Source organism: Corvus cornix, chromosome 23 (assembly GCF_000738735.6).
Source record: "Corvus cornix cornix isolate S_Up_H32 chromosome 23, ASM73873v5, whole genome shotgun sequence".
In the NCBI taxonomy this organism is placed as follows: domain Eukaryota; kingdom Metazoa; phylum Chordata; class Aves; order Passeriformes; family Corvidae; genus Corvus; species Corvus cornix.
The window spans coordinates 4,967,279-4,994,814 of record NC_046352.1 but is presented as its reverse complement, the minus strand read 5'-3'; the positions used below and the strand labels follow the sequence as shown (position 1 = coordinate 4,994,814).

The 27,536-nt window shown below is 40.8% G+C and overlaps 1 protein-coding gene across 9 annotated transcripts in view; it reads left to right on the top strand.

Moving 5' to 3' along the window:
* The window catches only part of TANC2 (tetratricopeptide repeat, ankyrin repeat and coiled-coil containing 2), a 195,641-nt gene that overhangs the window by 16,956 nt on the left and 151,149 nt on the right, over nucleotides 1–27,536 (top strand). For all 9 annotated transcript variants that reach the window (XM_039564476.1, XM_039564478.1, XM_039564480.1 and 6 more), the window contains exons 2-3: nucleotides 12,923–12,985; nucleotides 21,149–21,248. In XM_039564476.1, the coding sequence (XP_039420410.1) occupies nucleotides 21,182–21,248 (67 nt within the window). In that variant the 5' untranslated portion in view covers nucleotides 12,923–12,985; nucleotides 21,149–21,181. The remainder of the gene's footprint in view (nucleotides 1–12,922; nucleotides 12,986–21,148; nucleotides 21,249–27,536) is intronic.

Genomic DNA, 27,536 nt, shown 5'->3' with positions numbered 1-27,536 from the left:
TAAGGTACAACTTTAAATTCTAGTTTTTAGAATAGTTCCACAATTTAAAAATAATTAGTTACCCAGTGTGTTTCTTAATATATATTTATATTATGCATTTTTGTTTGCTAAACATAGCTATGGTGGAATGACTGTTGTAAGTTGGTATTTAGAAGCATCCTTTGACCTGTGCTTTAACAATGTTTTAAACTGTGGAAGTGCTTAATCTTTCACCTTTAAATATGAAGTGTGCTTCAGGAAGCCTCTTTATTCTGGTGCAAGTGGAAGAATCTTTGTTTTTCTTGAAAGAGTAGCACAGGGACTACAACAAAACCTCGCTATTTGTGCCTGTGTGTATTAATGTACTAAAAGTAATTATTATACAAAAAGTCACTCATGAGCAGAGTAACCTTTTAACAGGAGGGACCTCAGCTTGACACTGAAGGAGTAATTTTAGGTTCACTGTTGACTCAGTTGAGATTTTCTTATTCTTGTTTCTTTTTTTGGTCATTGTTACTCTGTGAATCTCTCCTGTAATGGGCTGCAGGAGCAGCGGAGGAAATGATCTTCCTATACCCGGAAAACCAAAGGCAAACATGCTATTGGCTCTGCAGAATGAGCTTGCTGGGAGAAGGAAGATTTTTTTTTTTCCCCCCCCCTTCTGCGAGCTTCATTTACTATAATCTTAATTGCCTGGACTTTACAGAGGAGAGAAATGACTTCTTAGTCATCAGCCTTCCTGTGTTTTCCCTTGTTATTTTAATAGTTTCATCTTAAAGGAATTTTTGAGATCTGTATCAGTTATGGAGGGACATCAGTTATGGCTCAGTGGTTTGGTTAATAGAAAATTACTTGTAAATAAATGAAATCAAGAAATTTTCCTAAGAGTCACTTTTGATCCTTTTCAGTTGTTTTGTGGGAGTTTCAGTGCTTAATTAATTTAGAAAAATTCCGCATTTGTGTTTAAGCGAAATGTGAGAGTTAAATTCTTGTTGGTTTTCCTGGAAGAAAATCAAGTTGCTCATGCACCCATCAGTGCCGTGTGAGAGTCTCGTTTCCATGTAGCTCTGGCAGTGCTCGGAGCATTGTGTGGTCCCTCAAGGCTCTGAGCTGTTTCTGCTGCAGGTGGGGTCTGAGGCGTGGCAGGCACCGCCGCGGCTGTGCGCTGTGTAAGTGAGGAGGATCTTGCTTTAGGTGTAAAGGAGGGAATACAGTGCTTTTACCAGGGTAGAATAATGCTGGGGATAAGTGAAGGAGCTCAGTGTGAGTATCTGAGTATCTTCTGATGGAGCTGGGTTTTAAACTTCTTAATTGATTTTATTTAAATTTTAAAATGAAGACCTACATTATGGTAATGATAACAGGGCCTGAAATATCAGTTGTAATTAGCTGAAGTCATAGCATTTCATTGCATTAGATTGACTAGCGCTGCTTTAAAAATGGGAATTTGGTTGTATTTGCTGCATGGTCACTGTGAGCAGCCATTAGGACATCCTGTGAACAGGATTTTTGGGTGGATAGCAGGTGTTTCGGCCTTTTATAGTCAAGTGCTAAAAGCCTGAGAAATGCTATTGTATTTATCAGTTTTTTCTGGGGGAATGGAAAGTTATCCTAGCAAATGCTAGCCGTTCATCTGGCTTGTGGGTTTAAGAAGATGGTACCTTGTGGTACCTCCATGTTTGTATTGCTTCATCCTGGATGAAATCACCCTTCATGCTCCGTAGATGGTATTTCAATAAATACAGGAAAATTTGCCGTGGGTTTTGTAGAAGGAGTTGCTGCTTTTTGAACCACACCATGTTCTGCTGAAGGGGCCAGCAGATCATGGAGGAGAAGGTCCAGTTGATATAATTCGCTTGGATTTCCAGCAGAATTTCATCCGAAGTTTTTCAGCAAAGACATTTTAGAAAACTCAATGGGCACAGCATGAGAGGGTCTTGTCATGGACAGTAATGGGCTAAGATGGAAATGAGGATTGAAATAAATGGTCAGCTGTCGTCAGAGGCAGAGGGATGTCACCTGTAGAATTTGGCACCAGGCTCTGTAGGATTGTGCTAATTAATGGGCTGAACCATGAAGACTGGAGGTGATACAGACTTAGTACAGTAAAAGCAAAGGATGGCTGAAGGGTTGCAGAAGGGTCTTAAGTCTTTAACTACCGATGAATAACTGTGAATGAAATACAACATAGACAAATGTAAGTGCTGCATGTGCTGGAAAAACAAATCCAAGTTATAGAAAGTTACGATTCCTAACTGACTGTTACTTCTTGGTAGAGAATCTTGGCATTATGACTAGTAGAGCCGTGGAAACATCAGCTCAGATCTTGGCATCTTTAAAATCTAAATAAAGCAAAGAAATCTCAGTGAGAATTGTTGGGGATTAAGAGGAAAGAAATAGTGAGTAACACGAAGTGTTATGAAGCTATTGTGGAGATTTTTGGAATGGCCATGGCCTGAAGCCTGAGGTTTGGTCAGCTCATTTTGTAGAAGATATTTTAGAGCTGGGGAAGACTTGAAACAGGGCATGACTTAGGTAGGAAAGGAATGCTAGAGTACAGAGGAGCTACGTAGCAGGGAAGGAGATGCATTTTAAAGCCAGTTGTTTGGAAAAGAGTGAATGAAGCACGGATTTCAAGTGGAATGTACGTACATACCGTGTTTGTCTCTCAGCATGATGCAGTACACCCTTTAAACCACTGCTGAAAGTAAAGTCATGCCACTTCTCTTGTGTTCTTTAGTATCCGTGTTCATCTTCTTGCCTTGGCTCTGTTCTGGGAGGTGTTGCTGAGCTGGGGAGTTGCTTCACTCATGTATTAGGGAGGGATTTGTTCGTGGGTCTTGTGATCTCTGAAGGTTAACGTGTTAAATGAATGTATCGCACAGCTGGGCAACGGGGATTATGAATATTGCTTTAATAGCAAGGGCCCAAAAGCCAAGAGCAGAGATTTTCCTCCTTTGCTTTCGTCGTGTGTGTTTATACAGCCTAAAAACTCTCCCTGGTAGCTGAGAAGATAGGCCTTTTTTTGGATTTGTGTTAAGACTATTCTGAAGTAGCTTCTGCAGTATTGTTTGCAGTATTTTGCTTTAAAAGCAATAAACTTTGGAAAAGGTGATATCCATACTCAATTTAGGTTTAAGATAATCAGTCTAGCTATAAGACTCTGAACATTTAACTGTTTTTCATGTTTCAGACTCATTGTCGCTAAAGGAAAAAGCCTTTTTGATACCGGTGGTGATACAGCCAAGCGATTGCTGAATGTGCTGTAATGCATCTTGATGTCAGAAATGTTTTTCTGCAGAACTTGCCTGGGGAAATTTCAGACCATTGTTTCTTAATAGACATTGTTCCTGAGTATAATAAAGGTGATTCAGACATTTTCGCTATGTTAGCTACAGCGAGGGAGAGAATGTGCTGCTGTTTTAGGCTGAGACCAAAGAAGTGGGAAGGTAACCAAAGGGGGTTCCTCAAGCCTTGAATTCCTGCAGCTCTGGGATAAGAGTTTGTGTCAAAGTGGGGTGTATGTATGGATGTTGGACACAGGATGCAGTTACTGCTGTGGAATGTGAAATTCTGCTCTACAAAGAAAATCTTTGCACTGCTGGTAACACTTCTGTGCCAGTCCTCCTTCCAGACAAGAGACTGAATAATGTACGAGTTAGTGGTGGTGCCACAGGAGAAAGGAGTGATAAGTAAGGGTAAGTCTTGGGTCACCCTACTCTTGCCAGCAAATCTGCTCGATGGCTTTAGAGAGGGAACAAGTGTGAGTGGGTGTGGATTACTTCTTGATTGATTTTTGCAGTTCAAGTATTTCGATGGTGTAGACTTCAGAAGAAAAGCAAGCCAGTTATTTTTGTTGTTTCTTCTTGTCTTCCTTGGTTGTACATGCTCTTCAATGCCAAGAAATGGATAGGATTTGGGTTTTGCCTCAGTGAATGATGACATAAATTATTGGTGATTATACATGCCAATTGCAATCATTTACATTCCAAATGTGGGGGGAAAATACATTCCCTCTCTTTCCATCTCTAGGAGGCGTTTCGCTTTCCTCCATATGACAGACTTACAGTATCTAAAAAATCAATTTGTTTTTATAGTTATGCAGCTTTATGAAGAAATCTCACCCCTCACTGCCGAAGTTTTATTAAAGCTAAATGGGGGAGGGTGTAAAGGCTTTGTCTAAAACCCCAAACCAACACTGCGGTGTTCAGCTCTGCTGTATTATCATTGACTTTGATACACACTTTCTGATACTCCTTGACTCTATCCGTGAGTCACAGACAGAGCATTTCCGTTCCCAGAATGAAAGAGAACAGTGTCCCCGAGCATTCTGGTGCTGGAGGGACTCAGAAAAGCACTGGAACTGCAGCATCGCCACCACCCATCCTTATCCTTGGCTGTTGGGACCCTCCCCCTGCCATGTAGCCCTGGGAGGGGGGCAGGGGGTTCCCTGTCCCTGCTCAGCCTCGTTCCCCGTTGGTTGGTTTGTGTTCCCCCCCGCGGGCAGGGACCCTCGGGGCCCGTGACTGCGGCAGTTCCTCGGCAGAGCCCCGGCCATGGGCTGCAGAAATAAACATCTCTGAAACATCTGCCAAGAGTTGGTCTATATCTGTTTCTTTCCACGGGCCTCGTTGGTTGATTCGCGTGTTGCAGTATCTGCACTGGAACGCTTGGCTCTGTGAAAGCCGGGAAAGGACCGTGCAGAAAAGGGAGGCAGGACGGGTGTGTGACACACTGAGCAGGGCAAAGCAAATTGCACGCCTGGTTTTTCCGATGCTCCTGTACCAGCTAGCTGAAGTGACTAAGGCACTTCTGAGCCAAAGGCAAGGCTCCTGAGGCCAGTATAATGTTTTGGTTTACAAATGGGATAAGTTAAGAGCGTACTTGGTATTCAATGCTGACTTCTTAAGCCATGGTAGTGTAGTTTTCAGGAGTCACATTGAAAGTAACTCAGTCTTGGATTTGGGAAGTGCTCAGCTAACAGTCCCTCAGAGACTAAGAATGTTTTCTGCCTGCTACTGTTTATCTCCTCAAGGCTTTGTGGACTTCATTCTTTGTGATACCCTTTGTGGACCCCTAACAGCATGCTTTAAGGTTAGCTGGTTTCTCCTGTTAAAAAGAATCTCAGTAGGCTTTCAGTTTTCACTTGCATCACGCTGAGGAACCACCGTTGTTTTTGCCAGAACTGTAACTCTTTATATCCCCATTTTTGCTGCCGGCTGTGGGATGAAACCAGAAACTCCTGACTGTTGTTAGCTGAGGAGGACAGTACGGAGTGGAGCTCATGTATACAACACTGAATTCTTTTGAAGCCTGCTATGTGCTGTAATTTCAAATGTGCTTGTACAATGGCTTCATTTATAACTCATAGTTTTTAAGCACATTGTCTGAAGTAGTGAGGTCTATGGTAAATATCACTTACATACATCATGAAAGATAAAAGGTGCATAAATAAGCCCTTTCCTTCAAGTACTTATTCAACTGTGTGTTCCCTTGTTGGAAGGTTTGAAGAAGTGACTTAAAGCAGGATATCCACTTCTGCCAAGTCCTAGTTTTCCTGCATGGAATAGTTAGCCAGCTATCAAATAAATAAGAGTCAAGCGAAATGCTCTCACTTAAATCCCCTTATCTTTGCTGCGTTTCACTCGGGATCTAAGATCTGGTCTGTAGCATTAGCAGACAGTTAACAACACAAAAAAAGACTGTTCTTTTTATTGTAAGTGTGGATTCACAGATGAAAAATCCTTTGTAAGGTATGTTATTTCCTTCTGTCTTCCCTCTTGTTTTAACCCAAAACCCAAGTTGTTTGTGTATGTTAAACCTTAGCACTACTGATTTTGCTGAGTACCAGAGATGTTTGAAAGAGAACTGCAGCTATATATGTTTGATTGACTTTTTATAAGGACATGTACTTCTTCCTGAGAAAGCCGTCGGTAGGATGTTACTTTTGTTTCATTCAACTGTAGATAATTCTGTCCTCTGGCAATATGAAAACAAATTAATGCAAATAAAGTATTCAACATACTTGTAATACTTCTGTTAAAAAAAACCAAAACCCCTCTTTTACCCTCTCTCTCCTTGAAAGGCTGATTTCTCCCCCTCCTCAATCCTTTTTAATTTTTCCGGTTTCTTTCCCCTATCTGCACTTGCTTCTCTCTCTCCTGACAAGTGGTTTTATATTCACATATTTCCAGGTTGTTTCCACATGGTGTATTTACAAAGAGGAACATAGGCTGGGAAGAACACTAGTGTTTGAATACTTGAGATCTGGTTGCACTTTCTGAAGGAACAGAGAAAAGGTTTTGACATTCTTGGTTTGTTCTGTAGAAGCCTGGTTAAGGGTTGAAGTAGATGTTTTATATCCTCGGGGGGTTATTTTATCTCCTCAGAGGGTGCTGCTAAAGCAGCACAGTGACAGCTGTTGAGGTGCCTCCTTAGGTTAGAGCAACAGAAGTTCTCTGTGGAACAGGTCCTCTGCATGTGTCCTTTCAGACAAAAGTTAAATGAGACAGACTTGTGAAAAATGAGCCCAGTTTCTAGCAAAAATTAAAAGAAACCAAAAAGACAGCAGGGAGAAGAGGGAATGTTTGCCAGTCTGTTCTGGAACTATCTCCAGCAGGCTCTGGCTCTTCCCAGCTGCTTCTCAGCCTCCTCCTTTACCTGTCTGACACAGCATTAGCAGTAATGGTGGTGTGTGGACACAGGGATGTAAACATGACCCTTGCGATAAAGCTGTGCTGTAAATGCCACTCTTGAAGTTTAGCAATTTCATCCTTAAATTTGTTAGAATCCCAGGATGGTTTGGGTCGAAAGGGACCTTAAAGCTCGTCTCATTCCAACTCCCTGCCATGGGCAGGGAGACCTTCCACTAGACCATGTTGGGTTGCATGTATTTGAGCAGTGTTGTCAAAATTTTTTGTTTGGTTCTTACTGAAATCCCTGGCAAAGCTTGCAGCGGCACTGAGAGGATGGGAATAGGCTTGGGATGTTCCAAAGGCCTGCTGTGTTAGATGTCCTTTCACTGTCATGGTGTCTCTGGACCATTAAGTCTCCTTGTCTAGATGTTTGCTCACATCTATTAGAAAATTACAGTAAGTCCTCTAGCCTTGAATTACTCTGGAAGGAAAATATTTTTCTTGGTGCATCTTGACCATAACCCATCATTTCCTCATCACGTGGGCATGGGGGGGTGCAGGACCCAAACCAGCTGGTTAATAAACGACAACTGGTCTGAGACAGAGGAGGGGGAGGGTGACAGGCTGTATTCAGAGCTACTAAACACAGGATGGTCATTAGTGTGAAGACATGAGGGAGATGAGGGCTGGGGAGCACCGGGCGCTGCAACAACAAAACAGCGACAGGTCCTGCCCCTAGATTGCTGGGGAAAATGTGGAAGATAGGTAAGTTTGTAAATTTTGATAAATGTGATTAAGATGCTGAAAAATGCGATCCTCCATGAATAGGTCGGAACTATTTGTTAGCAGAAAATAAAATGATTTTCATAAAAAACCGAGAGTCTGAGTTGTTAAGAGCAGAATGTGGATGTCATCTACATTTAACACACAGGGTGGGGTTTTTTTAAGGTACATGTGATAAGCAAAAAAAAAATCTCAATTTAAAGCATGGTCAATTTTCTGATTTTTTTTCATAATTCCGTTGATGTCTGGATGCTTTCCCGTAGTTGTTTAGAGTGATGATCATGAAGAAACTGTTGCCAGCTTAAAATATGGTAGAGTGGATGCTTGCTTAATACTGTTGAAAATCAGCCAAGACGTATCTAATTCTGGACTGGAGTGTTATGTTGTATGGTTTTATTTGTGGAATTCTTGATTTATCAATGGTCTATGTTCCTGTGTAATGAACTGTGTAAGTACAGTCATTATGTATAGTAACATATGATTCAAATCTTACTTTTAATTAGAGAATATGAGGTTAAGAAGACAAAATCTTTGTTGGATGGAAAGATGGAAACACGAGACTTGTTTTCCAGATTAGTCCCCAGTAAAATCAGGTCAGTCATATTTAGGTGACAGTAATTTAAAAAATGTTGTCATTTTCCTGATCCTTGATTTGTTACAAGACAGACATCATTAAAACACACATTTTGCTTAAAAATTAATTTAGGCAAGTTAGAACTGGAATCAAGACTATTTTTAGTCAGTAGGTATTTTGTTTCCAACATGTACGTATGTGCAAAGAATTTAAACTGTGATTTGATTTGATTTTAGAATACCATCCAGGCTTACTGAGTTTATCAGATGAATACCAGCTGGTGCATCTGACAGCCAAAACTAGAAAAATAACCTCATTTAAAGATGGAAATCCCTATTCATGAGACCATTTCAGAGCCTTTGCTTTCCAGCAGGACTGGTTGAGCAGCATGTTCTGATCATTGGGTTAGTTTTGGTTTTCAAAGACAGATGGTCATTGTGTTTAATGTCTGTGTATTAATGTTCTGTTGATAAAAGTATGAGTAAGTTGCTAATTTCTCTGGGAAAATAGAATTAAACTGTTGAGGTCAGGATACATGTGACCTGTGCTATGTTTGGTTCAGAGGCTTCAGATTCAATTAGCTTTGCAAAATTGCTGTGAATTTTTACCTGCTTGCTTGGATTGAGGGGAGAAGAAGGTTCCTTTGTTTAGGATGAACAGAAAGCTAGTCTTATTTCAGCCTTTTACTTGGATGATTCTCAGTACTAATGTTCAGTATTTTCAAGTATAGGATGGGTGGTATTCAGCTCAAGATGTCTTTGAGAGACTTCTCAAACTTGTTGCTATGAAATCGGATGTTCTGGTATGATTTCAGACTATGCAGTCAAGTTGCCATGGATGGCAGCTTTTCTGGTTTCTGCCTTAAAGCTTCAAGTCTTTTTTTCTTCATGGATTTTAGGTTGGCAGGAAAATATTGCAGCTACAGTGTGTGTTCCTGTACCTGAAAGTATTAATTCCTTATGTAGGCAGTTTTCTGTGTTAGAGTATCAGGAAGGTGCTTAATTCTGACAGCTGAAAGTGTCAACAATATTGGGATTTTTTTTTTTTTTCATTAACCATTCTTACCTGTTTCAGTAATTCCTACATTAGGTAGGAGCCCTTCTCTTGGGCAGTCACTCAGCTGGCTTTGATTTTATGCCTTTTTTTGGTGCATTCATGCATGGGGATATTTAAAAATTGAGTTGATTTGCATGCTCTATACTTATGGGTTTAATAGAATATAAGAAAAGTTCTTTTAAAGAAACATTTGAATGTAGATGTGAAGGATGTTAGGGGGTGGTGAATGTGCAGCTTTTTGCTGTTCTACACTTTAGTTGTTTTTAACACGTTCTTCTGCAGAAGAATTCAGTGGTTGTTACCTGCAGAGGTATAAGCAAGAAATTATTTGGGACTGCAGGATGACTACTTTGTGTGTGAGTTACTTAACTACCTCCTGCCCTGAGTGTGTAGTTTTTAAGAGTTTACTTACTTGGCTTTGTTACACTATTACTAGCTTGTACTTTTTAATAGCATTTCTTTGTTCTCTTATTCTGGAAATTGCATAACATCTGTTCATTCTCAACTCTCTGAGCAGCTCTGCCCATGATGGCTTCATTCAGAAATTGTCTGAAGCAGTGAAAAGGTCCCAAACACAGAGAATTATCAAAAAATATTTAAAGTGGATGGTTTCTGTTACAGTGATGGATGTGAACGCAGTGATGGATGCACTGGAACTATAAGAAATGTATAGTTGAATTGATACTGTTCTGGGCTGAGGATTGTTCAAAAGAAAAGGAATTAGCAGTTGGTTGCAAAGTCAGCAAAAGGATCCATGGGCAAAGTGAGGTTTCCTGCTGTTCTGTGTCACAGGAGGGCCTTGTGACATTCTCAGTGGGTTTTATTTATGTTTGTGTTGTTCCTGACATAAATTACCCAACTCTGTTGGCAAAAAGCATTCATTATATTACTGTCATTATGGTGGAACTTGGGAATATTCCTATTCCATGGTCATGTTTTACATTTGCAAACCTGGATGGCAATTTGGAGTCGTTAGCTGGCAATTCTTTGCTGCATTTTGTGGGCAGAAATCCCCCTTGCCAGCAATTCGCTTCATGGGCAGAGGCAGAAGGAGTCTGAAGCAGCCTGCAGCAGTTCAGCAGCTGGCAGGACAGTGCCCGGCAGGGACCGTGGTGTTACCCAACACCCACCTTGTGCCTGGGAAGGAAACCAGCAGAGCAGAGTGGTACCCAGTCAGTTACTGGTTTGGGAGGGGAGAGTTAGGATGTTGGACTGTTACCTTCTCCCTGCCAAGTCTAGCAGAACTTGGGAAAACAATGCTGATACAATAAGAAGAAAAGGAGTAGTTTTGTAATAATAATTTTTTTTAAAGATATTATGACTTGCAGCCGTATCACAGGCCAGAGGTTTTAACCCTGCAAACTTATAACTATCTTCAGAAACCCTGACTGAATGTTGCTTCTGATTGAAACATGCCAGTTGTGATTTGTGTGTTTAATCAAGAGCGAATAATTCTAAAAGCGATTCTCCACCAAAGCTGTTGGTTTATTAGTCTCTAAATGTGTTTGTTGTGATACAACATGTCAGAATTTGTAACTTTCATACAGTTCAATAGCAGAATTTACAAATATAATTAGAGGGTTAAAGGCATTTAAAGAATAAAAGCCCTTTAATGACATTCAGTTTTTATTGACAACCACTAGTATCTGCTGCATTCATATAAAGATTTCTAATGTAATCCTGTGAGTAGATAAAAGCTCCGCTATTTAAAAGCTCCATGCAAAGCAGATTCATTGGATCCGCTCGTGGAATGCAGATGGGGAGTTCCTGAGTAGATGATGGGTTGTGAGTGCCTGTCTGCAGCTCACACAGCTCGCACAGGCCATTCCTGCTCTTTGTTTTACAGGGTATCACATTAAGAGCTGTATTAAGAAGATAGATGGCAGCAAACGGAAACATTTATAAGGAGTTATTTTTAGTTATTCCATGAATGTTTTCCGTTCTCCAAACATTGTAACACTGCTGTCTTTGAAAGAAAAAATTTCTCTTAAATCACTCACTTCAGGTGCTTGCAAGTACCCAGATTTGGACCATTTAAAAGAATTGAGGAGAATGCCAAATAAATGTTTTAATACCTGTTTTTTCTTTTGTCTATTTATTTAGGATCTAAGGAATACAGTTTTTTTTTAGAATCAAAGAATCCCAGAATGGATTGGGGCGGAATGGACCTTAAAGTTCATCCACTTACACACCCTACCATAGGCAGGGACTCCTTCCACTAGACCAGGTTGCTCCAAGCCCTGTCCAACCTGGCCTTGGACACTTCCCAGAGATGGGGCAGCCACAGCTGTTCTGGGCAACCTTTGCCAGGGCCTCCCCACCCTCACAGGGAACAATTTCTTCCTCCTATCTGATCCAGCCCTGTCCTCCTTCAGCTTAAGGCCGTTTTCTCCTTGTCCTGTCACTCCATGCCCTTATGAAAACTCCTCCTCCAGGGACTTAAATAATGTGAAGTAGTATCTAATAAAAGTCTCCCTTGATCTGAACCTGTTTGGGTTTAGGTTCCATGCTGGTCTTGTGCTCTATGTGATGGGACACTCAGAAATTTGTAGCTGAGTCTTTCTGACCAGACAGTTTCTGCCAAAGGCTGAGTGCTGGGGCATTCAGGTGATTTGGGGCGCAGGCAGGTTGTACAAGCTGGGAAGGGAATTTGAAGAAGGAACATCCTCTCTCTCGCAGAGCAGCGGAATGCAGCTGGTGGGGCAGAGCCCAGGGCAGGGCTGTGTGGGAGCTGGGCTCTCTGGCAGAGGCTGTGGGACATTCCTTCTGTCACAGGGATCCCCATTAGTGCTGCAGGGTGAGCTGCCTTTGGAGGTTTCCTCGTTTGACTGAACGAAACCTCCCCGCTCCTGTGGAAGGGCTGTGCTTGGTTACTGGCTCTAGTTGTTTTTCCAGAGAAATGAAAAATTGAAAGCAGGGAGGTAATTGGCAGCCCTGAAAAATAAAATAGGGTTTTTCATTAATTTATGGAATGTCTTACAGTTTTACATACAAAATTATTAATCTAAGACCGTAGGAGAAGTTGCTGTTCGGGTTCTGGAAGCACCATGAATCCTAAGTAAAGCTGTCAATTACTTCTCAGTATCCTCTTGTAGGAGAACAAAAAACCTGACCGATGCAGTTGAACACTTACGCTGCTTTGCTTTAAACTTTCAAATACAAGGTGGCCTCAATTTACTTGGATTCTTTTTGTTTGTTTGCTTGATGACAAATGAGATGTGGCTGTCTTTCCTTCTACTTGCTGGTTCTCAAATGAGATTTCTAAACCATTAGATTGGTGAAGGCTGTAATACAGTATCGTCAGCCCAAATAAAACACAGGCTGGGAATAAAATAGCTGCTCTGGTCTGTTTCAGTAAGTGGCAAGATATATTTCTTGTGGCTTTTCGTTGATGAACTTGTTCTAAGTACGCGATGACAGAGCGAAGGGCCGAGTACTGAACCCTTGATTTAGTGCTGGATCCCTCTTGGGAGTTACGTTTATGTAAGGATTGAGTTTTTAAAAAAACAGTGGGGAAGTTGTAGGATTTTAGCAGGAGAACTTGATAGGATGAAGGGAAATATACTTGTTAAATCATGTACTGTATGATGTGTGTCAAAAGGAAGTTGATCTGCTTTTCTTCTCCTCCCATTTGAAAAGTGGTGAGAAGGAAGAGGCAAGTGACCAAAATTAGTATTGATTAACAGCGATTTAAAAGCACGAACGTTCACTTTTTAAGTGTAATGATAAAGAGTGGGGTGTGGCTGATGCTTACACAGTAATACTCTGGAAGAGTTGTGGGTTTATTCCTGGGATGGGATTATTGTAGCTCTGTGTGTGCATCTGGACAGGATGGGGCATGGAGGGTGCTGAGAAGATGCTACTAAATTCGGCTGGGTTTCTTTATGTCTTTCAGGACTTGCAGTGAATGGAGGAAGACACCTTTTGCTAGAGATTTAACTTGTCTAAAGCTATCAAGGTAGGAGAATATTTTCTTCCTACAATCTCATGTGTTCTTTGCAGGTGTGATTTAATTATTTAAATAGAATTGCAGTTGTCTTCTGTTGTTCCATTGTTAATGTGTGATCACCTGAAATTGGAACAGGGGCACTATCTTTCTATAACAGTTTTACCAATTCTTAACCTGATTGTATTAGAGAAAAGGATGTAAGAGCTTTCACATATTAGTGTTTGATCATTCTCTTTTCCTACTGGAGGTAGGAAAGGAAAGGGAATGGATGTAATAAAACAATGTGTGGGATTTTATGTTATTTACTGAGTTCATTCTAGCTGCCTAACTAAAATATTGATACTTTTTTGTAAATGCAATGTGTAATAGTGACACTGCATTCTGTAAAATGTACTTTGGTGTCTTAATTTTTCAAGGTTTTTTTAAAATATAAAATCCGAAATATTCCGTGTTCTGAGAAAATCTCCAGTGCTTGCCAATGGATTGAACTCCAGTTTCATATTAAGTAATATTGAGACTTGAGCAAGTTAGCAGAACAGGCTTACAGCAGCTCCTTAATTAGGTCTGTATTTTAAGATGTATTTTTGATTATTTAAAAATGAAGAAATTAATCACAGTTTCCTTTAATCTCTTGGAGTAGACGAGTGCTATAACATTTTCTGACTTTACACATTGCCCATTTTTTTTGTTTTCATTTTCTGTTGTACCAATTAATCTTCAAAAGTAACTTCAGATTGGTAGGAGCCTCAAGCAGAACAGAAGCTGGTATGATTCTGAATGACAAGTTTTTGGCTGCTCCACATCACAGCCAAAAGCTGAGATGCAAGAAACTCTGCATTTCAGTCTTGTGGTGGCTCGGGGCAGAATAAGGATGGTGGATCCCAGCACAGTGAAGTTTGTTGGTTCAGCACAGGAAGGACGTGGAGCTGTTGGAGGGAGTCCAGAGAAGGCACCAACGTGATCAGAGGGATGGAGCAGCTCTGCTGTGAGGAAAGGCTGAGAGAATTGGGACTGTTCACAAAAGAGAAGACTCGGGGTGACCTTGTAGCAGCCTTTCAGTACCGGGAAGGAGCCTGCAAGAAAGATGGATGGAGGCTCTTTACAGGGCCTGGAGTGACAGGACAAGGAGGAGTAGCTTCAGTGACAGAGAGTAGGTTTGATTAGGTATGAGGAAGAAATTGTTCCCTGTGAGGTGGGGAGGCCCTGGCACAGGCTGCCCAGGGAAGCTGTGCCTGCCCCATGCCTGGAAGTGTCCAAGGCCAGGTTGGACAGGGCTTGGAGCAACCTGGGATAGTGGAAGGTGTCCCTGCCTATGGCAGGGGATGGGACTGGATGAACTTGAAGGTCCGTTCCAGTCTGGGCCATTCTATGACTCCTGATGAAGTAAGTGCCCTAAAATTCCTGCCAAGGCAGTTTAACAAGACTCAGCTTGTGCATAACTGTACCACATTTTATTTCAAGCTTAAGTATCTGTTCACATGGTTGTTGATGGAGGCAGCTACTAATAATATTTAAAACCAAAGCAATAATTTTAACTGTTATGAGCAACACAGAAGACACTAAAAGCACCACAGATGAATTGATGAAAGTGAGGTGATGGCATTTCTTTTGGTTATCATTTTTCTCCAAGGCTGGATAATTGACATTGTATATGGAGAACTGAAGTGTCCTTTGGGAATTCAGTCTGTGTCATTAATCTAGAATTAGAAACCAGGTTATGCAGAATGACAAAGCCTGGTTCAAAATTAAATTTCCTGGATTTCAAGGTCATTGCATTTTCATGTTGAGGAGAGAACCGACTTTTGACTTTCTCCTAGCGAGTGATTGAGTTCTTTCTGCAATGTTTCTGATCTTGTTTTAAATAGGTGTCAAATTTCACAATAAAATAAAAGGTATTGCTGGAGAAATCTTTTACCCATAAAAGTAAATTCAAAAGTTGACTGAAAAGCTATTGTTACAAAGTCTATTAGTTAGTATTCTGTGGTTGGTAGGGTTATCTGTTGAGGATGGTTATTGCTTGAGAGTAGTGAGTTCCTCTGGATTCAGAGTGAGTCATAAGCTGTCCGTCAGTGCCGTCTCTCTCTGAGAGCAGTCGTGCTTTTATTCTCCATTGTCCTTACTCAAAGGATGCCTGTGTTCCAGACAAAAGGGAAAACAATCTCCTTTCAGCAGAGAACGGGAAGCTCGAGCCTGCACAGAGCACGAGTGTGTTGAGGGATTGAGCATTACACCTTCCCGGTAGTGTCCTTCTGCCTCACAGCTCCAGGTGCTAACAGCCTCCAGAAGTGCTGTTTTCCAACCAAAATGAGCTGTTTGTCTGCTAAATTGTGTGGGTTTCGATAATAGTACAGTGCTTGTCTCCTTCCTCCCAGGCTGTAACTGTGTCAAAATTACCTGTGAACAGAAATGCCACAGACTTGGAGTGAACATAATCACCACAGACTCATGAAGAGATATGTTTGGCCACATTCACCTTAGGACTGTTGTTGGGAACTTCACAAACGTGGAAATATTACTTTGGTATGCTCTCAGAATTGCTTTTTAACTGGAGCATTAACAGCTGCTTCATTTGATAAAATGAAAGCAGAGATTGAGGCCAACCTCCTGCTTCCTTGTGAAACGTTACGTTGACCTGCTGCACACGTTTTTCCGGTGGGAATACTGTTAGGTGTTTTATGGGTGTATTTTTATGTATTGCTATCAAAGATAGTTGGAGAAGCAAGGACAATGGGGTCATATCAGGAGAACAGGAGAAAGCACAAGTTCAGGGGCTCTTGGGTTATGGGAGTCAGTGCAGGGTCTGTAGGAAAGGCAGTCCAGAGACCTCCAAGTATTTGTTTAAGAGTGGATTGGCAGATCAGCCTTCACATCAGGCCCCCCATGATAGTTTATTAGTGGTCAGGCTTTTGTGGGGGAACATAACATCAAACAGTTAATTTTGTCGTTCTAAAGCCTATTAGAGGACTCTGTTTAATAAACTCTTAATTGCTTAAAGACCTCTAATTAGTAGGGTTTAGTGCTTTTAATACTTTTGTTATTTTCCTATTTCCAAATAATCCTAGAAGTTCTTGGCAAGCTTGCTAGGTCACAACAATGCTGTTTTCATTCGTGAAGTTCCTGGAAATATTTAATCTCTAAATTCTGCTCCTGTGTGTTTAAATGTGCACGAACCAAGCCTATAAATACACATTTCTTTTGACTTCAGCGTTTTTGTAACCAGTTATTCCCACCCCTTTGGTGAGTCAGAGTGTTCTGGGTGGCAGAGTTTAATGGATTTGATTGTCATGGAGTTCATGGAGCTTCTGCCATTTCCTGACAGTTCTCAGTGATGGCTGCGGCCATCCCGGTCCTGCTGTGAGCATCGAAGTACGGCTTAAATGTTCTTTAGTCTTTGTCATCAGGCCGTCTCTCAAAACATCCTCTGGAATTTCAGGGCAATTTAAAATAAGAGTTCAGGTTAAACTTTGAGTAATTAATTTGAGGAGCATGCGAAGTTCCAGTCTGGCAGCAGTTACAGGCAAATGTGGAACGCATCTGTGTACAATACGTGTTAAACGTGGAGTAAATGCTTGAAAGTCAAGCTCTGTTGTGTGTTTTGTTTTCACTTTTCAATTTATTTCATCTCGTGATAATTAGTTTTATAAATCTGTCACTCGTGTAAAAAAAGTCCTTGTTACCTCTTCCTTCCTGAAGCTTGAATGCTCTTTGGAAATGGTTCACTAATTTAAGAAAAGTTAGATTTTTTTTGGTTTCTTTTGTTCACAAAAGGTTCATTTACGTTTTACATCTTGTTAAATCCTGAAAGCTAATACTCAGAAAGGTTCCTTTTTATGGCATCTTAATATATGATATTTGTTACACACACTTCTTAATTTCTACTGTAGTAAGTTCAGCTTCCCTGATGAGAACAGCTAATCTTGTGCTACCAGGAATCTTTGCAATAGAATATTTTATGAGTAACAAGCTTCTCTGTTACTTTGCATAACTGAGTATATTTTCTATCAAAGGACTTTCGGGGAATTTTTTGAAAGTCACCCTTTCAAAACTTTTTTCTTTCCATTGTTCCTTTGGGGAATTCAGGGAAGGTGTACTGAAGGAATATGATGCCTCAGGTTCTTCTGAGATGGACAGAAGCTGATATATAAAGGAATAAGCAGTGAGATTCTCATTGAAAAATGTGCTTTAATCAAAGTTCACAAATACTTCTACTTTATAACATTATAATTATTTATAATGTTATTTTTTATAATATTATGTTTGTATCTATCAACATAATGTACTGAGACTTTCTGACTCCACAGCATTCATAAACTTCTGCTGAATATTAAGAACATTCTGGAAGTAAATTCTGTATTAATTTGCTGCTGCCTGACCCGGAGAGTGAGTTAATGGGATCTCATGAGCTGGCACAGGCTTGTACTTGACTTTTCAAATACAAATTAATATCTGAAGAGGCAGCTGACAGAACTGTTGAACCACCTCCATTTTGGCAAGATGGTTTCTTATTTTGGTGTGTTTTTTGGTTTGGTTTTTTGGGGGGGGTTTTTTTGTTGTTGTTGTCTTTTTTACCCATTCAGTTAAAGCTCTGCAGTGGCCACACTCTGGCTGTTCTGCTGAAACCTGTGAGCATCACTGTGCTGCATGGGAAGCCTGACTGGGCTGTCTCCTGGCTGAGACTGGGAACATGCCTGGTGATCCCAGATACTCTTTTATCTTCAGCAACACTCAGGCAACCTTTTTTTTCCCCCCGAGACATATACAGCAAGGAAAATACAGGGATAATGTTTCTATTTCTTTTAAAGTGTTTGTTTGTAAGACCAAAATGTTTACAGTAATTTTATTTCCTACAATCAGTTTTTGGAATGCTTGTTCCTTTACATAGGTATTTTCACTATGGAGGTGAGGCAGGAACTGAACACTTAAAGTGGAAATCAAATTCTTAAGAGATGTGCATTGCACATATGACTTAGGGTGCATTCCCCTCCTTTTGTAGTTAGAAACTTGTCTTATTGGAAAAAACACAGAATTCTTATCTTAAGATATACATTTAATAGCTTCTCACGCTGACGTGCACAAAATTTGCCAGCAATGTCTGTACAACTCATTGGACATCAAACACTCTTTTGAACAACAGCTTAGCTTTGCTAATCAGCTTTATGTAAAATGAAATTTTAGTTTTAGTGAGGTGATCAGAGACGAGGACAGTGCAGGGATCTGGTTGTTCTACTGGTGGTATATAGGCAAAGAATTTGCTTTGATTTTGTAATTCTGTGTCTGACAGACAATACCTCTCTATAAAAAGAAGCAAAACTGGCTTCTGTGGGCTGTAATAATGTGTAGCCACCTAAAACATGAGGTGGTTTTTGCAGCCTGTCTACAAACTCTGTCTAAAAATTAAGAAAACACTGAAACAGGCCTTAGTCATACCGAAGGATTGAGATATCGCAGACTTGTTCAAGCCTAGCATTTGTTGTAAGTCTGCAGCTTGCAGAGCTCAGTCTGCTTCTGCCCCCTCCACTTTGGGGTCTTTTCCTCATCATATTTGTACTACTGCTTTCTCATGCTCCAGAAGCTTTTATTGTTTGTGTATTTCATTGAAATTTTGATTTGTTAGAAGATCAAACACCGTGTGACAGAGCGTCTGTACAGAAACCAGGAGATGGTTGAGCTGTTTTTTCTAAAAATGCAGCATGGAGATTGTACCTTTTTTATTCATCTGCTGATACTGTTGGAGACTTGTGCTCATACAATGTCTTCATTTGGTTTGGTAAACAACTTACAAATGACAAGATAAATGACAAATCAAGTGTAGAAGCTCTTGGTTGCCCAAACTGTTGCCAGAGGCATCCTGTGTCAGCGGGGGAACGAAGGATCCCCATCACATTCCTGCAGCTTTTGCTTCTGCTGATAGAGCTGCTGCTGATCCTGGAGAAGGGAATTGACCTGGGCTGTGAGGTGCATTAAGGAGTTCACAGGGTATGATGAAAAATTGTCTGACCCAGCTCTTCCTAATACTGTAATTCTGTTTGCTGTTTAATGCTTCTAATTCCATGAATTAATACAACCAACAGGATTTTTCATTTAGAGTGCTTATTCTTATATATTACTTCTGGCTTAGTGGTGTTGGCTGAACAGAGGAAGCTCAAAGCCACAAAGGGACATGGTTGTGCACGAAGATGAAAACCAGCAGCTGATTTTGGTTACGTGCTCCTCTGCATTGTGAACACCTTAACTAATATATAAACTGTATAAGTCTAATGAGTGCTTACCCTTAGAATATATCAATATTGTGTGTAAGATACAATGAGGAACCATGTCAGGAATTGCTGCTAAAATAGTCACAGAATCGCTGAGTGGTTTAGGTTGAAGGGACCTTAAAGAGCATCTAGTTCCAACCCCCTGCCGTGGGCAGAGTAATCTTCCTGTAGTCCAGGAGTCCCCTGAGAATATGGAATTAGCCCTTGGGATATCGCTTGGCTGGTAACTCAGGGTCTTAATGCAAGACATCAGTTCTCTCTCCACTCTGGTTCTTAGGAGGAAATTGGTGGAGGCCCCATCTGTGCCCTATGCAGTGCCTTAATTCAGCCCTAGTAGCAGCACAGCTCTTCCTATTGGAAGTCCTATTTGCCATGTGCAAGATACTGGTAAATATCATTATTAGCAAAACTATCAGGCTCACCTTTGGCATGGCCTAGGCTCAGGCCAGTTGACTCCTTGAACAGAATTTGGTTGAATTCGGTTGTAGCTCAGCACTGGTGGCACAGCTCTGCTCAGTTCTCTCCACAGTGCAAGCCAACATGGGGAAAGTCCCTAAACAGTGGTCTGCGTGCCCAGACGGAATTTTTTTTGGTAGTCATGTAACAATGGGATGTTCCGAAGGGGACCTAAGCCTCATTTAGGAGCCTTGGGAATGAGCTTGAACACCAGCTCCTTGTGTTTTGGTGGCAGAAGGGTGCCAGGTGAGGCTCAAGTGATTCATAAATGCAGAGGAAATACTGATTCCGCCTTTTCTCTTTAACGCTCATCCATGTGTGCCCACAGACTCCCAAATCTGTTTGTGGAATCTGGTAGGTGAAGTCGGGAAAGGCTGAAGTTGCTGTCATCCCTGGGTGCTTACTGGGGCTTGGGATGTGTGTGCTCTGAGCTGCTGCCCTGGAATGCTGGTGTCTCTCAGTAAGTGAGTAAATCATATTAGAAGGACTTTCAGTGGCTTTAAATATACATATAAAGCTCTTTGAACTGGGCGTTACTGTGTTACTAGACTTGAAAGTATCAGAGAAATGTGAAGAAACGCAAGATGGCACTTACTGAGCATCCTCCAAGAGGAACCAAATATTGTTATAGGAAAAAAATTCATTATTTATTTCTACAAGATGAATATGTTACCTTGTAACTATGGAATATAATGTGTACAATAGGAAGAAAATTAGGATTTATTGTATGTACTGATCAAAGACTCTTTACAATTCTTTTGGTCTGGTTTGAGCTGCTTTTGTTGTAGGTGTTTTGATGCTTTACATGCTTTAATAAGTGGCTGTTCCCAGCACAGGCTGTCACTGTGCCTGGTGATCCCAGACACACTTTTATCTTCAGCAACAGACAACCTTTTTTTTCCCCCCCCGAGACATATACATAGCAAGGAAAATATAGGGATAATGTTTCTGTTTGATTTTTTGCATCAGTTACTCTGGGTTTGAGCGACTTGCCTCCTCATGACAATTTATTCAACTCGCAGGAGAATCTGACAGTCAACCAGCCCAGGAGCTGCAGAGCATCTGGAGTCGTGGTTGGTGTTGGCAGGATTGATTTTCTGAGCAACAGGAAGGGCAGCAGCTCCTTCTGATGGGTTTGGCTTTAATAGTGATGAGAAATGGAGGCAGTTTGCTAAATGCTCTGTCTTTCCCACTTCAGTGTGATGATAAATTATTTGATGAAATAGCTTGGTTCTACCAGCAGCACTGGAACTGTGTCGTCCTGGAAATAAAGACTGGATAACTGAAAGCAAACTGAATGGTAGGCTTTATATGGATGTTGTTAAGGAATTGTATTGGCAAAATAGTTTGTCATCATTTTACCCTGGTTTTAGCGCTTCTTTACCTCTTCTCTGTAATGGCTTCCTGTTGTCCAAACGGGAGTGTTGATTTTGGATGTCTGTTGTTCTGTTTTCCGCAGCTTTTGGAATAAACCACGTGGAACAGGATCGCCATGTTTCGAAACAGTCTCAAGATGCTTCTTACAGGAGGGAAGTCAAACCGCAAAAACAGGTCCAGCGGTAAGTAATCGTCAGCACCTCGTGCATGTGGAATACTGGCACTTTGGAAACAATTCCTTTTATGTGTGTTTTGGTCTTAGCAGGACTTTCTTCTTGTTAATGAACGGATGTACTAGTTGATGATCTTGTAGGCTACAAACATCATTATACTTCATTCTAATATTGTGCTGTACTTTTAATTTGAAACTATATGTATATTTAATTTAAAATGTATGTAAACCATCATCTGGTTTTATTGGGGAGGTAAGATGTAGGGAAAACCAAATGAGAGTTCTGCATAATCTTGTGCTAAACAAACATCAAGGTTCACATTTCATTTATGGGAAGTAAGAAAGTTTTTTTTCTTCTCAAATGTCTGTGATAACTTGTGGCGGTGAAACCTGCTTTATTACGGACAAAACTTGAGACCAGCAGCAATTTCTTTTAAGCTTTTATTTTTAAACAGGAGGGAGGGAGAGGAATGGGAATAGTTGAAATTAAAGGAGAATTTAGTCATTGTTTATGTCCGTTTCGTTTTTCCACATCCCAGGAAAGGAGTTTACAGTTAGTATTGGTTCATGTGGCTTGGCCCGTTTCATCCATGACGGAGACTGGGGGAGATTGTAATTGTAAAACTGAACATTACAAAAATATTGATAGGCTTTAAAAACACTTTTATTAAAAAAAACAAAACTTTTGTAGTTATTTCCAAAAATGGAGTGTTGGCAGGATAAGAGCTTTTAATTAGATCTTTCATTTTGAATTTTAAAGCCATCTGGCAGCACATTTTAAATATTTTGCGATACGGTGTCTATTTGTGCTTGTGCATCTGTGTTAATATGGGTCTTTATGTTATGGATGTTCACATGGATATTCGTTGGGAAACCACAGGTGAGGATGAGGAGACACAGTGGTGGGAAAGGCAGTGGGAAAATGGGCTGTTTTCCCTGGATTTAAGCAAGTTGTTCTGTATTTCTGCCAGAATTTGGCCATTTTTAGTACCTTCCTGCCCGTGGGGTATTTGGGGAAGGAGAGTTGTGGGGCTCTGCTGTGGGGGCGGCACTGATGCCTTAGGCCTTAGACATCAGTGGTCTCTTACTCCAGTGTCTGGGGTGTTGGTCCATCCTGAAGGCACTTGTCCTGGGAAGTTCAAGCGTGCATCGTGGTGTTGCACTTGGTGTGGGTCTCGAAGCAGGTAAATGTCTGTTTTGCAAAGATGCTGTAGGAATTCAGGCCTGAGGTGATGGCTGTTCATTGCTTTTATGAAGGAGATTTCCTTTCCATAGGAACTCCTCAGTCTCTTGTGGCAGTAGTGGTTAGTGTGAGGGAGGTACCTGCTTGAAAAAACTGGTTTGGAGAAGACCACGTGAGCAGATGGCTCCATCCTCTTGTGATTTGTGTCACATTTGCTGTTTGAAAGTACAAGTCCTTTGATGATACCTTTGGAAAACCGTACATGGACAAATCACCTTAGGTTGTGATTTCTGTACAAAGCCCTCTCTTTGTCAGATGTGCTGCTAACAGGCCCTAGTATTCCTTTTGGCTGATCTCCCGGAACCAGTATTAAGGATCTTGTATATGCCAAGCTCTGCAAATACGTGTTTCTTATTTTGTGAATGAAAAACGTCAGTTCTGAAGTACCGTGATTCAACAGTCTGTTTCTGGGCAAAGCAGAAGAAGAGGTTTTCTTATTCATATATTGAAAAATAATATGACAGAATTGAATTGATGAGGTTCTCTCTAATGCCTAGTGACTGTACTGTATGTTTAATGGAATTCTGACCTTGAAATAAGTTGCTTTAGTGAGAAATTCTCTTTGGCATTCTTCAGGGTGAGAGAGGAAACGGGAAAATGGGAGGATCAGGTTTGTTGTATTGTTTGTGACGAAGTGGCACACATCCCTGCATTGCAAAATAATTTTTCAGATAATTGTTAATCTGCCAGACTCTTACATGACACTAGATGAATTTGTCGCTGCCTAGATTTTTTTAAGGTAAATATATTTAAGTCTGTATTTCTTTGCAGCGCAGTAAGGAAAGAAAAACCAGCAAATCTTCTGGGTACATTTCTGTGTTGCATGCAGTATTGTAAGCCTGAAACTTGCTGTATTTATTTGCTTTGCCGTTCTGGCAAACTACAAATTTGATACTTTAAAAGCAGATTAAAAAGGAGAGAATTTACCTAATATACAAAAGGCATTTGTCACCCTGTCAGGTGACAGGATCTTGATGAATCCTCCCACCCCTGTGAATAAATCCCAGAACAGTTTGGGGTGGAAGAGAACTTAAATGTCTAGTCCATCCTCCTGCCATGGGCAGGGACACCTTCCACTAGCCCACGTTGCTCCAAGCCCTGTCCAACCCGACCTGGGACACTCCAGGGGTGGGGCAGCCACAGCTTCTCTGGGCATCCTGTGCCAGGCAAGTACTCTAGTCTGAGCATCTGAGGCATGTAATCCTTAGGGTCTGCTTTTCTCTTCTGAGTTAGTTAGGAATTACATCTTGCTTGTTCTTAACTATAAAATGCACAGTTTTTATCTGGAGCTTCCCGGCCAGGAGCCTGCCTGTCATTCAGAACATTTTTGGTGCAGGGTTTTTTAAAACCTCTTCTTCTTTCCTGATTCACAGAAGACCCAATTACTTCTCACTTCCAATGTATTTATAGGGCTTTTTGGAACCTGCCACTTTATATTTTAATTCCAGGACTGAAAGGGCCCATGTCAAATGCTCTTCTCCTTTGATTCCTGCCTTTTGAAGATAATGGGCGTTTCTGTGAAGGTCTCATTTCTGCTTGGCCAGATCTCTGTGCACTTTCTCATCTATCTGTTCTATTATGGAAGTCAAAGGATAACTTTTACCCCAGAAGAGTTTGAGAGTCACAATTGCTTTTTCAGTTTCAATTCTGAAAGAAATTGCTGAGTGATGAGATCCAGCTGGTGGGGTCCTGTAGATGTCGGGTAACTTAATTTAAGAAAGTGTTAGAAGTGAGGTATTAAAAGACCCATCATGTATTACGGTCCTGAATACTGATTGTATCCACATGTTCAAGGTATTCCATCCAAATAATAGTTTGGCTCGTGTTCTTCCACAACGATGGCTGGTTTTTCATAAATCCATTTTTAAACAAGGCTTGAGTATGTTGACAAATCCTCTGACCACAGTAAAGTTTGTCCTTGAGTTTATTTAAGCACGAACTGACCTTTCAGGGAAGTTTGTGTTGCGTTTATGTAATTCAGTGTTTTCCTTCTGAAGAAGGCAATGTATCGGGAAGATGTATATATACACAGGCATGCTCTTTGGTTCTTAGTATTCTGATTTATTTGATCAGAATGTGTCTTGTTCATGTACCAAATTCTCTTCCCAGATAAATACAAAATGTTTGGGCAATGAAGCTTCTGCTTCTCTCCTGCACTGCTGTTGTATTGTGAGGGAATTTTAGCAGGCTATATTAGAATAATATGTATTTGTTTACTTCTGATTCACAAATACCTCCTTTTTAAATAATAACACCACAGATGTTAACCTAACTTGCTTTATAGCTTAGAAATAAAACAGGTCTGTTCAGTCCTTTGCTGTGTTTAGAGTTTGTTTTATTGACTGACTCACCCATTGCACTGTTTAGCAGCCCATACTGGTTTATGCTCCTGTGTGAGCTCCGAGGGGAGCAGGGGTTCATCCAGCTCTGTCAGACAAGATTTTCACACGTGTGACCATCACCAACTCTAAGAACAAGTGCAGAGAGCCACAAGGTGCCCCCTGAGCCTCCTTTGCTCCAGGCTGAGTCCCCCCAGCTCCCTCAGCCGCTCCTGGTGCTCCGGCCCCTTCCCAGCTCCGTTCCCTCCCTGGCCATGGTCTTTTTTGGAGTGAGGGCCCCAGAGCGCAGGGCACAGGGCTCGTGTTTTGGATACATGGGGGATTTTGTGGCGTTTCTCCCATTTACTGACAGGTTAGTGATGAAATATTGGTGCTTTATTGGGGCTGAGCCAGCAGAGGGAGCAGGAGTTTTCCATCAAATCCCACCGAAATTCCTGTGCTGATGTGCAAAGGAGATAAAAGTTACATCTTCCCACATCAGGTGACCTTGTCTTCTCTTATTCAACGTAAAAAATGTATTTTCATATACAATTCAAAGAGAATGTACACACTATCTTCAAAAGGAAATAATACCAATTTAAGGGATTTGTTCAGCCAAACTGTTGGGAAAGTGGGATGTCCTTTCCAGAATGTCTGAGGAAACCTTAATGATTTGTGTATCTGTAACAGTTTAAAAATCCAGTCAAATCTTTTAAGAAAATAAGGTTTATGTCAGCGACTTCAGAAATTTCATCTGGAAAATCAGTAAGAAATCACTGAGATGTCTAATAACTTGGGGGTTCTCTGCTGGAAGAGGCCTGGCCCCAGGAACAAACTTGAATTCCTTCCCTTAAAACAGGATTTAAGCAAAATCGATAATCTTATCTGTTAAAATGGATTTTTGGATTTTATACAAGCAAACTAAAAGTAATGTTTCTCACAACTCTAGAAACTTACTAAGTATTGAATGTTTCTAAATAAATAAATGGTTTTAGAAATATTCAACACATGCATGTTGATTTTGCCATTTTACCTGAGCGTGTTGAATATACAATATGGTTTTTTGTCATCAGAACTTGACCTTTTACAAAAATAAGTGACATCTTCATGTGCAGGAAAGAGAATTTAAATGGAGACAAGTCTAAGCTAAATATAGCATCAGAGAATCCCAGAAAGGTTTGGGTTGGAAGGAACTTTAAAACTCATCCTCTCCCAGCCCCTGCCATGGGCAGGGACACCTCCCGCTGTCCCAGGCTGCTCCCAGCCCCAATGTCCAGCCTGGCCTTGGGCACTGCCAGGGATCCAGGGGCAGCCCCAGCTGCTCTGGGCACCCTGTGCCAGGGCCTGCCCACACACTGCAGTTTCCTAAGTTCTCACAAGAAGGAAGGGATCTTATGGAGCAGGATATGAGGCTGAATACTGATTCTGTGCTCCTCGAGCAGAACACTTTTGGGTATTAAACAATTGTGTACTGCTTGGAGACGTTCCTGTGTTCACTCATTTAGTGTGGTAGGAGCATTCCCAGACAAAATGTAACAAACCCTACTGTAGTTAGTGTTTGTTAACCAGCTCCATTTTCATCACACTCTCCTCAGTATAATTAATCCCTGTTAATCTTGATATGCCTTAACTTAAATCTCCACCCAAGATGTGAGATTTTTCTATATCAAATTTTTCCCCAGTTCCTAAAGATAAATATTATTTCTATTCAGTGTTGCTTGTCCCTGGGAGTTGTTAATGCAGATTCTTGCAGTTGTTTGTTATATTGACAGATGTTGAATCCGTATTGCTCCATTTTAGGATTATCTTCCAGGTATGAGTAATATTTTTATTTTTGAGGGATTTTTATGATCAGCACTGTGTATGTGAAGTGACTGCTTTTCCAAGACGTGTGTTCCTCTTGGTTCACATAAAGCATTTCTTGGCTGCAGGAAGTACCTGTACCAGGTGTGAGGGATGACTCTGGAATTCTCTTTTTGGAGTTGCAGTTGCCCTTCCTTTTTCCTTTTTTTTCCCTTAAGGAAGAGTAAATGTCTATAACTTACTAATACTCTTAATGAAAAAATCATCTTTTCTTTGTGAGAGGATTGACTTGTAAGCTGCACCTTTTCAGGAGTTTCTCCTCTTCAGCCTCTTCTACTGCTTGCACAAACTTCTCAGCATGTCTGTGAGGGCTGTTTTTTTTAGTATCAGTTATATTTTTAGATAAGTCAGGGATAATTTTTGCTAAAGCTTCCATCTATAACTGACCTATTTGAAGGAATTGTGGAAATTTTTGCTGCAAGATCTTTCTGAAGTGGAAGGATTTATGTTTCCTTTTATATAATTTTCTTTTTGAGGATGAGATCAGTATAGAAACCGACCCATATTCTCTTAGATACAAAAACCCCTCAAAACCTAAGCAAGTTAGGGACATGATTTTATTAGCAGCTTTGATAAGGTGTCCAGATCTCACCAGAGCATACTCTTTGTCATCTGAATAGGTCTGAAAATCTTCTGTTAGGTGAATTTAGAATGATTATTAGCCATCACTTCTCCTCTGAGACTCTGTTACTGATTTGCTGATAGACAAAACTAACCTGTTTAACTGGACCTTTGGACCATTCTTAGAGTAAGAAATAAAGAATTACCACAAGAATTAATAGTGCATTTAAATGGTTTATTCATCATATTGTTCTTGTCTGCTTTGTAGGATTGAGTCATCCACTTACTCTTCTTTTTTAAAGTATTCCTTGAA